At 39.5% G+C, this 13,846-nt stretch overlaps 1 protein-coding gene across 1 annotated transcript in view; it reads right to left on the bottom strand.

Moving 5' to 3' along the window:
* The window catches only part of LOC133631227 (acid-sensing ion channel 1C-like), a 59,308-nt gene that overhangs the window by 10,291 nt on the left and 35,171 nt on the right, over positions 1-13,846 (bottom strand). Inside the window, exons 6-9 of the mRNA XM_062023385.1 lie at positions 7,965-8,118; positions 7,652-7,743; positions 7,305-7,384; positions 3,058-3,129 (exon numbers count right to left, since the gene is read on the bottom strand). Coding sequence (XP_061879369.1) covers positions 3,058-3,129; positions 7,305-7,384; positions 7,652-7,743; positions 7,965-8,118 — 398 coding nt within the window. The remainder of the gene's footprint in view (positions 1-3,057; positions 3,130-7,304; positions 7,385-7,651; positions 7,744-7,964; positions 8,119-13,846) is intronic.

Here is a 13,846-nt window from a genome sequence, read left to right as displayed (position 1 = left end):
CCGGCCTGCCAGTTGAATAGCCAGCAATCATTGTATTATACAGTATCTTCTCCAGGTAAAATACTATACTGAGTAAACATGTTATAGCATTGTCCTTTGAGAAAATATAGTGCAATAAAAATGGTTAGTGAAACTTTGATGGGATGACGGTGTGTTCACTTGTTAGCTCGGTAAAACGTCAACATTTGCTGAGCGGGTGAAAGTTACAAAGTCAACACTTGGGCAGCCAAAAACCCTTTCATGTTGCACCTGAGGGCCTGCAATAACAGAAAGTGATGCCAGTGATGCAAAGCAGCCTGTCCTCAGTGCAATGGATTCTATGATGTCATCTCTTCACAGGATGGTGGAAGAGTCTGTGCTTTACGTTGGGTTAAAGAAAGCATCGATATGGAGGCAAAGAAGATCATATCTTTGTGCCGCTGGAGAATCAAAACCACTCAACTTGTCCATAAAAGACAAGAAGATGTTTGCGCGGTCATACATAAGAAGCAAACATGCAGACTAGAGTGCATCACATTAAAGTGTATGTTTATTCTTATGCCTCATAAAAGTTGAAATCATGTTAAAACATTTTGAAAAAAGTAGCTTTGTCCGTCTGTAGGATTTCTACATTACCGTTGCAAATACCGCACACACCCATGACAGTAATAATATATATAATAATATATTGCATTTAAAATGGAGAAAAGGTCATACAGTATAGATTGTTTTTAAACATTATTTATTTAAAAATATATAATTTCAGTTTCATTTTCTTGTTTCTTTGTTACTTTTTATTACAGTATTATTTTTAACAAAAATTGTATATATTTAGATTAAATATCCATTTGTATTGTTACTGGTACTACAACAACTCTTACTGGTATTAGTAATAATAATAATTCTACAAATTACTACTGGATAAATTAGATAAATTGTTTAAATTAATTCAATATTACCAATAGTCCTAATATTAATATAAACCGTCTATTTTTGTGAAAGGAAAAATAAACTGTTTAGTTATAAAAATTATTTTCTTTCACAGAAATAAACGGTTTATATAATCGTAATAATAATAATTATATGACTCTAAACAATGTATTTTTCCTTTCAGAAAATAAATACAAATAATATTTATTAATATTATATTATTATTACTAATACTGGTAATTTTATTATTGAATGCATTCTAACAATGTGTCAAGTTTCTTCCACAGACAAATAAATTATTATTATTAGTGGTAGTATTACTACAATTTTTAATTCATTACATTTTAATTTAATTAATGTCACAGCAATATACAGTCTATTTTATTTCCTTTCACATAAATAGCTATAAAATAAACATTATATTTCTTTAAAAATACTCAAGTTGTTTGGATTTGTAATTATAGTAATAGTAATAATCATAATAATAATTATGATTAAAAACCCCAAAAAGTACATAAATAGTAAGATGTATGTAATCCAAATATTTCTGTGAAAGAAAAAAAAAAAGGTTATATTTTAAAAATATTAATAATGTGAGCAAAAACAACAATAATATGGTAATTATAATAATAATAATGATGTTCATAATAATAACAACAATAATGTATTTTTAATTGCGGGTAACATCTCCATTTCTTTTTAATGATAGTGTTAAGGACCACCAGCTATTATGTTCCGTTAGTGGGTCGTTTGAGTATTTATTCAATAATAGTAATAATAGCAGCTAATGAGACTAAATAGTTAATTCAAGGTATTTTATGAACTGCTTTTGTTAAGAAGAAAAATACACTTTGCTGATAGTTTTAGTAGCAAAACACAGGTTGAGGAGGTGTAGGAGGATGATGCTGCTGCTAATGATGATGATGATGGCAATGGTGATGATGCTGCTGACGTATGAGATGGTCTTAATGACACATATGACAGAGGGGGACATCGCGGGAGGGAGCGTTCTATTAGCAATGGGGTGTGCTACCTGGGGGCATGATTAGGCGTGACACCAGGGCTGCTTGGGGTCTCTGGAAACTCCTGGAATAGACACCATGAAAAGAAAGATGGGTGAGAGTGACTGAGATGAAAAGAAGAAGAAAAAAACCCACCACAGTGCAAATGTTAACTGAAGCCTGTGGTGATGGGAAGCCGGCTCAGCCTCATTAAATCAAGCAGCACTTTGTTTTCCAAGCTGCGCAAGCGAGAAGTTATTACCGCTGTTGTTGTGGTAGAGGATGGAAGTCAAACTTAGAATGAAAATAATCAATACTTGACAAGTGTGGCTGGGGATGGAGGGTTTGGTGAAAATGAGAAGGCAATGACGTGGATGCAACAAAAAGAACATGACTACTATAGCAGGTGACAGCATGGCATGATGATTTTAAAGGCAGAGCAACTAATCATGCAAGCACTAACTTAATGACAGGTACGGTTTTTTTATGCTGTCTCGAGGGTCACTTGTCATGAAACATCCTGACTAAAAGAATCAAAATAAAATATCGTTTATAGTAAATACTATTTAAAAAAAAAAAAAAATCTAGCAATTTTAAGACACAAAAAATTGCCTATTACTGAGTTTTCTATTTTAGCCAATTGTTGTACATACTGTAGCCACGTGTATAATGTATCTATCTTTATGTATCTACATTTAAGTAATGGTGAGTCTCCTATACTGTAATCATATCAACAGCAGTGTTTACTGCAGTGAATTGAAACTGTTTATTAATAAATAATTGAAATTTAAATGTTTTGTTTTAATATTAGTATTCAAACAATTATTTAATCTATTTAACTCTATATTCAATATGTAAAACAACTAAATTATTGTCTATATTATATCTACTGCTAGTGAACTCTAAGCAAGATTAAATAACTAAAATATTATGTTTTACTTACCAGACCAATTTGCTTATCTTAAGTCATATGTACTAAAATCTGAGTTATATGCCAAATCATCTGCCAACTGAACAATTTGACTGGTCTGCAGCGTTTTGACAAGTCCCTTTATCTTGTTATTTGGCTTACAGTATTTTAAGTATGCATCCCTCTCAACGCAGTATACATTATTGTAGTGTTTTTTTTAATGATGACAAATATTACCAGGTTGTCACTTTGGCAGCGCTGTGGTCGCTTCTTGCGCATGCAGTAACCCAAAACTTTGTCCTTGAACACCTAAAAAAAAAAGAAAAAGAAATTAAGCATCAAACATAAAACAATGGAAAAATACACGAGATTCAACACTTTTAGTGCGCATGTATACATTTTAATTGGATATCTGATTCTCAGACTCTTTGGCATATGCTGGATAGAGTAGTTTCTTCTAAATCTGCATTATTTCTATTGGCCAGCAGGGGGCATCATTATTGATGACAAAAATAAGCTGTTTCTATGCATTAGATATTTTGCCCACGTTTTACTTGATTTATGAAAACAATACACTCTTAAAAGCTGTGTAAGGCATTAGGAACATTTTGCTTATGCACTAATCGAACAATCTAAATCAAACTAATAAATATTGCAGTAAAAAGCTGCAATAGTTCAGTATACAAATTACTGTGGTGATAATGAAATCAGGAAGCCATGACTTGCCACAGCAAAAACGTATAGAAAATATTGATAAAAGCACAGACATACAGTACAGGCCAAACGTTTGGACACACCTTCTTATTCAATGTGTTTTCTTTATCTTCATGACTATTTACATTGTACATTGTCACTGAAGGCATCACAACTGTGAATGAACACATGTGGAGTTACAGTCGTGGTCAAAAGTTTACGTACACTTGTAAAGAACATAATGTCATGGCTGTCTTGAGTTTCCAATCATTTCTACAACTCTTATTTTTTTGTGATAGAGTGATTGGAGCACATACTTGTTGGTCACAAAAAACATTCGTGAAGTTTAGTTCGTTTATGAATTTATTATTGATCTACTGAAAATGTGACCAAATCTGCAATACAGGCCAATGTTAATATTTGGTTACATGTCCCTTGACAAGTTTCACTGCAATAAGGTGCTTTTGGTAGCCATCCACAAGCTTCTGGTTGAATTTTTGACCACTCCTCTTGACAAAATTGGTGCAGTTCAGCTAAATTTGTTGGTTGTCTGACATGGACTTGTTTCTTCAGCATTGTCCACACGTTTAAGTCAGGACTTTGGGAAGGCCATCCTAAAACCTTAATTCTAACCTGATTTAGCCATTCCTTTACCACTTTTCTGACGTGTGTTTTGGGTCATTGTCCTGTTGGAACACTCAACTGCGCCCAAGACCCAACCTCCGGGCTGATGATTTTAGGTTGTCCTGAAGAATTTGGAAGTAATCCTCCTTTGTCATTGTCCCATTTACTCTCTGTAAAGCACCAGTTCCATTGGCAGCAAAACAGGCCCAAAGCATAATACTACCACGGTAGGCTTGGTGTTCCTGGGATTAGAGGCCTCACCTTTTTGCCTACAAACATATTGCTGGGTATTGTGGCCAAACAGCTCATTTTTTGTTTCATCTGACATCACATGGACAATGATAAGACCTTCTGGAGAAAAGTTCTGTGGTTGAAGCTCATTGAGAGAATTCCAAGAGTGTGAAAAGCAGTAATCAGAGCAAACAGTGGCTATTTTGAAGAAACTATAATACAAAACATGGTTTCAGTTATTTCACCTTTTTTTGTTAAGTACATAACTCCACATGTGTTCATTCATAGTTTTGATGCCTTCAGTGACAATCTACAATGTAAATAATCATGAAAATAAAAAAAAACGCATCGTATGAGAAGATGTGTCCAAACTTTTGGCCTGTACTGTAAATAGCACAGGGACTACAAACAATACATTGGAGGCAGACACCGCAGTTGACATACTTCACACAAAAGTCATAATTTTTCCGTAATTGTTGGTCCAAAGCTAATGAGAATTTAGGCAAAATGAGGGTAAAAGTTGTATTTTTGGTCGTTGTGTATTTTCTGACGTACATTTCACCGGCGGGAGCGTGTTAGAGAGCCGCTGGTCACCAAACGCTGCATGAATATAGCGGTAGACTGCATCAAAGGCTGGTGCAAAATTGCCCCAAAATTATTATCATTATATATACTACTTTGTCAAAATAAAAGCATGATCTATTGTAAGTTTATAAGCCGGAGTATGTTTAGAACTATATTTAGACCGATTATTTTCTGTTTATTTCGTCAGGAAAACTAACGAAAGAACGACTCAATTGCACACGTTCTAGGTACCAAACATGGCGCCTCTCGTTTATTTGTCCATACTCTCTCTATAAACGACTCTGCCCCCTACCACCATGGATCACAGGGGCCTACAGTACGCACAGTGCATGATTAGCGCAGGCTACAGGAAGGGGCGGCCTTGGAACAGGTGTTTAGTACTATATAGTAGGTTAAATCAATCAATCAATCAATCAATGTTTATTTATATAGCCCTAAATCACAAGTGTCTCAAAGGGCTGAAGCAGCACTATGTAACTTTTCAACCTTCATAAAATATTTTCATAACTTTTGGGATGATACATGGACTTACTTAGTTACTTACTTAGTTGAATAACACTTCAGTCATGGCCTGAGGGGTCTGTATCGCTTTCACTGGCAATAAGCAATTTTAAGGAAAACTACAAATTTGCTCATTTGCTCCCATATGTCACTTTACCTATCCCCATTCGTTGCAAAGGCGGAAGTCGCTGCGAACGCCTACGAGCAATTGCTGTTATCATAGCAGAAGCTAAAAAACAACCAAAGAAATGAAAAGTTTTGTCTGAGAAGACAAAAAAAAGAAAAAGGGAGGCTGCCTGGATAAAAGACAGTAAAGGATCAACTATGGCCCGGCTTTCATTCGCTGGCGTGAGCTCAGAGACGAGGTGGGATTTCATCCCGATGCTAACTTGGCTCTGTTCCTGCTGAACTAGTAAGTAACTTTTGATGCTTACATCAAAGTGGTAATGCTAATGTTGGAAATTTGCGTGGTAGCAATAAATAGCCACCAGCTTGATTGTTTGCAGTTTCACTCTGACGCGACCAGTCACGCAACAAACTCAAAAGTACTGTATAAAGAAAATACAATGACTGCAAACCACAAATATAAAGTGTGAGTAGAATTTGTAGGTTCCTACTGTGGAAAGATCAGTAACACTGAATCATTGTGGTATTATCGTGTCAGTTTGTACGTGCGTGACCGTAATTTCTGAGGTATTACGACACTAAGCGCTGGTCCTGATGGAACATGTGGTCTTCCTTCAGGCAAAACACTACCACTGGATGGATGGATGAATAGAACAAGCATAAATATACAAAACCCAAAACCAGTGAAGTTGGCACGTTGTGTAAATTGTAAATAAAAACAGAATACAATGATTTGCAAATCCTTTTCAACCTATATTCAATTGAATAGACTGCAAAGACAAGATATTTATTTTTGAACTGGAAAACCTTGTTATTTTTTGCAAATATTAGCTAATTTGGAATTTGATGCCTGCAACATGTTTCAAAAAAGCTGGTACAAGTGGAAAAAAAGACTGAGAAAGTTGAGGAATGCTCATCAAACAGGTGAACAGGCTAATTGGGAACAGGTGGGTGCCATGATTGGGTACAAAAGCAGCCTCCATGAAATGCTCAGTCATTCACAAACAAGGATGGGGCGATGGTCACCACTTTGGGAAATAATTCCACCTGAAAAGCTTCAAAAATTGGTCTCCTCGGTTCCCAAACGTTTACTGAGTGTTGTTAAAAGGAAAGGCCATGTAACACAGTGGTAAAAATGCCCCTGTGTCAACTTTTTTGCAATGTGTTGCTGCCATTAAATTCTAAGTTAATGATTATTTGAAAAAAAAAAATGTGTTTCTCAGTTCGAACATTGAATATCTTGTCTCTGCAGTCTATTCTATTGAATATAAGTTGAAAAAGATTTGCAAATAATTGTATTCTGTTTTTATTTACGAATTACACAACGTGCCAACTTCACTGGTTTTGGGTTTTGTACAATAGGATTACAGTTTGTTAAAAAATAGCAATTATAATAGGTGTCAACAGGCCCAAAAGAGGTCTTGAGGGAAAGTGTGTACACTTTGTTTATATTCTTTTCTGCAATCAACAAAGTTGCAATTAAAAAAAAAAACCTCCCTGGCGCAGATTCAGATTGCTAACCGTCAAACTGAAGAATCATATCACATAAGCAACACGTTTTAGGCTCTAAGGTTGCAGTAGCAATGTTCAAGCATACATATTTCGCAATGTACACATATAAAACTAAAATTATTCCCTAAAAATGTGTTTTGCGTTAATATTTTAGGGTGTCTGCAACAGATTACCACTGTACTGCATGGTGTGTACGAAGTAAAATACTTTACCTCATATAGGTAGTCGAATATCTCCAGTATTGTTAACACGCTGGCCCCTATAAACAGCCCCATCTGACCTCCTATGTCACCTAGAAGAAGAGACATGAATAGATTCAGACAAGTTCAACGATGAAGCATGAAATCACTCCGTGAACTGTCACTTCTCATACAGCGCTAGTGGCTCGAGTCATGTGAGCGGACTTGTCAAAAGCGTCCAACTTTTTCCATCAAAGCTAACCTGGCCGCCCTTGCAAATGCATCAGATTATGGAAATGTGTTTCAGCAGCTACTTGAGCGTGTTCAAAGAGGGGGGAAAAAAACTCAAAGCCCACAACGAGAAACGTGCAGAACCTTACCGAGAAGCCCGGCTATTTCGTAGGCCTTTTTCTGCTCGATCTTCTCATAATTCAGAGCTTCGAAGAAGATGTCCAAAACCAATAGGTTTTCTCTGGGGTCAAGAGAAGAGCACAGCCCGCATAGTTTTAGTCGCCGCATTATAGTTATATGCCACATTTCCCATGATGCCACACTACATATTTTTCATTATTGTTACATTGAAGGTGAACGATGGAGACTGGAGAGGTCATACATGCACACATTAGAGGAGAAAACAATCTATTGTATCTGAGTGACTGACTACCAGGCGATTTAAATCTAAATCATACTCACCCAATATATTGCTCAGTTTTGTTGAATTTCTTAGCCAGATATTTAGCAGATGCCTTACTGGGGATCTTAACCATGGACAGCTCCTTGCCATAGCGAGTCATGTTGCAGGGGGTCTGACACACACAGTAATCGTTGTCTTTCTCTACCAAAAAGTCTGTGGATGATCAAAGTCCATCAAAAAAACGGTTGTGAGAAACACACCTGCATGCACGGGCTCTGCGCTAAAAATATATCGCGTCAACAGAATGTCGCTGCCATCGTTCACTTTCCATGAAAGCAAATAATGACTGAAGCAGAGGTACAAAGGAGGAGTCGGGGGGAAAAGAGCTCTATGCTGGATTTTATATAAGTCAACTGGGCGTGAAAACCATATTTCCCCAAATAGTGGCCTTTCCTGTAATAAATGCCATGCTTCCATTAACGCCAAACAATAAGCACTCACCGCGATACAGTTGTGAACCATCAGGGCCAGCAGGGCCTTTTGTTTAGATAAACACTATTTGTGCTGTAATAGATGATGTGCCTCATTTGAATGAATGAATGAAATAAGTTTATTTCGGTCATATAATCAACCATCAACCATTAACCATTTTGTGTGACCAGTTTAAGAGTACAAATTATACATATACAACAATCATACACATTTACACACAAAAAGAAAAGAAAAGAAAAAGCATGACCGAAAAAGGAATAGGCTGAAGCCAAGGCTTATATTTGCCTATCCTATACCTTCACTGAAAATAAGATTACCTGGAACATCAACGTTAAAAAGAAAAAAAAATCAATGGGATGAAAGTAATCGTTGCTATATTTTATAATTTTCAATTATTTCACCTTTCAATGTTTTCTTGAACCTTAACAAAGAAGTACATGTCTTCAACTCATCACTGAGCTTGTTCCACCATTTAACTTCTAAAACTGAAATACATTTGTATTTTATATTCGTTCTTACTTTACCTATTTCAAAAATCAATATCCCCCGTAAATTATAGTTTTCTCTTCTTAATCGAAATTACCTAAGAATACAAGCTGGAAGGCTGTTGTTCTTTACTCGAAACATAATTTCCATTGTTTTTAAAAACACAATATCTGAAAATGTTAACACATTAGAACTTATAAATAATGCATTTGTATGTTCATAGTAGCACGCTTTGTGTCTTATTCTAATGACCCTTTTTTGAAGTTTAATTATTGGGTCTACATTTGTTTTATAAAATTTGATCATTGCTGTCATCAAAAACACCTCACTTCAAATAGGGGTAAACCCTGCAACACTGTAGATGTCATGTCTCAGTTACCGTATTTTTCAGACTCCAAGGCGCACTTAAAATTCTTAAATTTTCTCAAAAATCGACAGTGCGCCTTATAACCTGATGCGCCTAATGTACGGTATAATTCTGGTTGTGCTTACTGACCTCGAAGCAATTTTATTTGGTACTTGGTGTAATGATAAGTGTGACCAGTAGAGATGGCAGTCATACATAAGAGATACATGTAGACTGCAATATGATGGCAGTAAACAGCAAAACTTGAAATGTTCCATTGAGAATATAGAACACTACACACGGCGCTCAAAAATCTGTCAAAATGTTTTTAGTACAACTTTGGTAAGCAATGAAGCCGCACCACTTCATGGATTGTCGGCGTATTAAACATACAAGTAATATTATGTTGCGTGTATAAGGACCGCAAAATGGCACCTATTAGCAGACATTATCTGGTGTTTTGTTTTGCAATATTATGCAAAACCAACTTTTCTCACCTGGTACCTGCTGATCTGTATTTGGGATCTGTATAAGTACTGAAAATTTGAGCGCGTCCGCCACTGTAGTCCATGGCGACACCGTAGTCGATAAGCTTCTTCTTTTTCTCTACCTTCTTATGTGGCATTCATCTTCCGCTGTTGCCATTTCTAATATAAAGTAGTGTAAAGTTCTTACTTATATCTGTCAGTAGACTAGCTATCAAAGCGCTAAAAACTGTAGTGAGTTTACATAATTCACACACGGAACTTTAGTTATTAGAGGGTTCCGGTCGGACGTTTTTTCACGGGACACATTTCCGGGGTTGATGTTGCACTAGTGAGCCACGGATGAGAAGATGCTGCTCAATTATTGATTGAAGTAAAGTCTGAATGTCATTAAAACAGTTAGCTCCATCTTTTGACACTTCTTCCACTCCCGTCCTTGCACGCTACACTGCTACAACAAAGATGACGGGGAGAAGACGCTGTCAAAGGTGAGCCACGTAAATAAGACCGCCCACAAAACGGCGCATCCTGAAGAGACGCTCAGAAAGCTACTTGATGATGATCTGTAAAACATCATCTAGGCAACACTTTCACCAAAGAACCACCATCACATGTTATGTAGACCACAAAGAAGTGTTTTCAATTTAGAAAAAAAATCATAATATGACTCCTTTAATGCGCCTTATAATCCGGTGCGCCTTTTGTATGAAAATAGACCAGAATAGACCCACTCATTGGCAGTGTGTCTTTTAATCTGGTGTGCCCTATGTGTGGTAATCTGTAAATGTCCTTGCCTATTTCTGTTGTCTGCACTCCATGTTCACTCTCTCTCTCGTTCACAGTATGGAGTGCAGCTGACGCAAGGCAGCAGCACACACCTGACTGTAATTAAAAACAGCCTATTTAACCAGGCTGCTGACAACCGGTGAGCGCCGGAACTTTGCCATTGCTTGCAACCTGTTGGTCGTGCCACGAGAACTCACTAGTTCATCGCGTACTTTTCATCTCAGGTTGGCCCGTATTATTCCTAGCCTTGTCTAGCGTTTTATTTTGGACCTAGTCTATTTACTTCTTTCATGAAGTATATTTTTCCTAGCCTTGTCTAGCGCTTTTAGTTTTGTGTGTTTATTTTCCTCTTAGTAGTTTTTTTTACATGGTGTGTTTTGTGTTTTCCACCATCGCCTTTGTTTGCTACTTTGTGCTTCCGCCAAATAAAAGGAAGAACAATTGTAAACACAAATTCGTCTCTGCATCCTTGGGATCCACCTCACCGTTTCCTAACAGAAAGTTCCGGCCAAACTATGGAACCCGCAGAGACAGACCCCTGGAAAGGAGCATTGCAAGGCCAGGCTCAAAGGATCAACCAGCAGGGGGACCAGCTTGACCACCTGAGCCGAGGTCTACAGGGGATGTCGGAGCGTCAAGACGCCATGTTGGAGCGAATCAACATGCTGTTAGCCACCGTCGTACCCACCTCGACCACCGTGCCTGACCAGGCATCCACCCAGCCTACACAACCCGCTAGTACTAGCAACATACGGCTTTCCCGACCCGAACGTTTTTCCGGGGAAAAGGAAGACGTAAGACAATTCCTGACGCAGTGTGAACTTCATTTTGAGCTAAACGCTTCCGCTTTCACCTCTGAGCGGGCTAAGGTAGCGTTTGTGATCTCTCACCTGTCTGGCCGTGCTGGCACCTGGGCGACTGCAGAATGGAACCGTCAGACCACCTCCAGCTCCACATACGCGAACTTTTCCAAATCCTTGAAGCAAATCTTCCAACGACGACTCCCAGGTAGAGAGGCAGCGAGATCCCTTTTCCGGCTGCAACAGGGTTCACGACGGGTCGCGGATTACGCGATCGAGTTCCGCACCATGGCGGCCGATTGTGACTGGGGTCCCTCAGCACTATTGGACGCTTTCTTCCTGGGTCTCGCGGACGAGATTCGTCACATGATGATCCCGCTGTCACTCCCGACGAATCTGGATGATCTCATCGAGCTGGCGGTGCAAATCGACTTCCGCCTATTGGAGGAGAGGAGGGATCGACTAGGAAGACAAGCCCCACCTTGCAGCCAATCAGCGCCTGCTAGACCTGCCATCTGCAGGACGGAGCAACTCGAAGACAACCCCCCTTCATGGCAGAGAGATGAGCCGATGCAACTGGGAGGCCGCCGACTCACCGCCGCCGAGAGGGAACGTCGCGTTCACCTCCAACTCTGCCTATACTGTGGGGCCGCTGATCATCTCATCTCCCGCTGCAAAGAACTGCCGCGCCCCGCCGCACGGCCACGAGTGCGCCCTCACTCGCCAGAGGACACGTCCACCAGAGGTCGTCGTTCTCCTTCGTTGGCCGCAGGCAGAATGCAGCTAAAAGGTACTCTTTCTTGGTCTAACCAACAAATAGACATTTGCGCTCTCATTGACTCAGGAGCAGATGATAACTTTTTGGATTTTGAATTCATGAGACTCCATAAGATTCCTGTTGTCAAACTATTTGTGCCCAAGAGGGTGTATTCTCTTGATGGGCGCCTATTAGCCAGCATAACCCACCAGACACTCCCACTCAACCTGCGCTTGTCTGGAAATCATTGTGAGAAAATAATTTTTCTTGTTGTGCCATCACGGTCCGCGCCCGTCATTCTAGGGTTAACCTGGTTACATAAGCATAACCCGCACATAGACTGGCCTCGTTCGGCCATTATTAATTGGAGTGTAACCTGCCACACACATTGTCTTCGTTCCGCAGCAGGATCTCGTACACCGCCACCTACCGCTGTTATAGAGAACATAGACTTGACAAACGTGCCCAAGCACTACCATGACTTAAGGGCGGTGTTTAGCAAGGATAGAGCACTCTCACTTCCCCCCCACCGACCCTACGATTGTGGCATTGATTTGCTAGCCGGGGCGGCGTTACCATCGACCCGTATGTACAAGGTGTCTAACACCGAACTCAAAGCACTAGAAGAATACATAAACACATCTATAGCTGCCGGCCTCATTCGCCCTTCGACCGCACCTGTAGCCGCTGGATTTTTTTTTCTCGAAAAGAAGGACAAGTCCCTACGGCCTTGTATAGACTACCGCACTCTTAATCAGATTACTATCAAGAATAAGTATCCTCTACCACTCCTTGATTCAGCTTTTACTCCATTACAATCAGCGAGGTTTTTTACTAAACTCGATCTACGTAACGCTTACCATCTTGTTCGCATCCGAGAGGGGGATGAATGGAAGACCGCATTCAACACTCCTCTCGGACATTTTGAGTATCTTGTCATGCCTTTTGGACTTACTAATGCACCTGGCGTTTTTCAGGGTTTCATTAATGACATTTTTCGGGACATGACAGGTCGTTTTCTCTTTGTTTACTTGGACGATATATTAATTTATTCATCTACATTTGACGAACATGTGCAGCAGGTTCGGTTAGTCCTTCAACGATTGCTCGAGAACAAACTGTTCGTCAAGGCGGAAAAATGCGATTTTCACTCATCCTCCATTCCATTCTTAGGTTTTATCATTGAGGAGGGTAGACTCAGACCGGATCCCGCTAAGGTAAAAGCAGTAGTAGATTGGCCCACTCCGGTTTCCAAGAAGCACCTTCAGAGATTCTTGGGCTTCTCTAATTTTTATAGGCGATTTATTCGTAATTTTAGTCGCGTCGCTGAGCCACTTACGAGGCTAACCTCTACTAAGGTTCCGTTTGAATGGGGACCCGAAGCCAATTCCGCGTTCTTGAGGCTGAAAAGGTTGTTTACTTCTGCCCCTGTTCTGTGTTACCCTGACCGTTCTCTCCAATTTTTTGTTGAGGTGGACGCTTCTGATTCAGGTGTAGGGGCCGTACTCTCCCAGAAATCTACCACTGACCAGAAGTTGCACCCCTGTGCTTTCTTCTCTCGTCGCCTATCCCCTGCTGAGAGAAATTATGACATTGGCAACAGGGAGCTTCTGGCGGTCATTTTGGCCCTTCAGGAGTGGAGACATTGGCTGGAAGGGGCGGAGCAACCATTCATCATCTACACAGACCACAAGAACCTGTCCTACTTAAGGACCGCACAGAGACTGAACCCCCGCCAGGCCAGGTGGCAACTATTTCTGACCCGTTTTAACTTTATCATCACTTTCCG

Source organism: Entelurus aequoreus, linkage group LG16, assembly GCF_033978785.1.
Source record: "Entelurus aequoreus isolate RoL-2023_Sb linkage group LG16, RoL_Eaeq_v1.1, whole genome shotgun sequence".
NCBI classification, from domain to species: domain Eukaryota; kingdom Metazoa; phylum Chordata; class Actinopteri; order Syngnathiformes; family Syngnathidae; genus Entelurus; species Entelurus aequoreus.
This window is presented reverse-complemented; position numbering and strand designations above follow the sequence as displayed.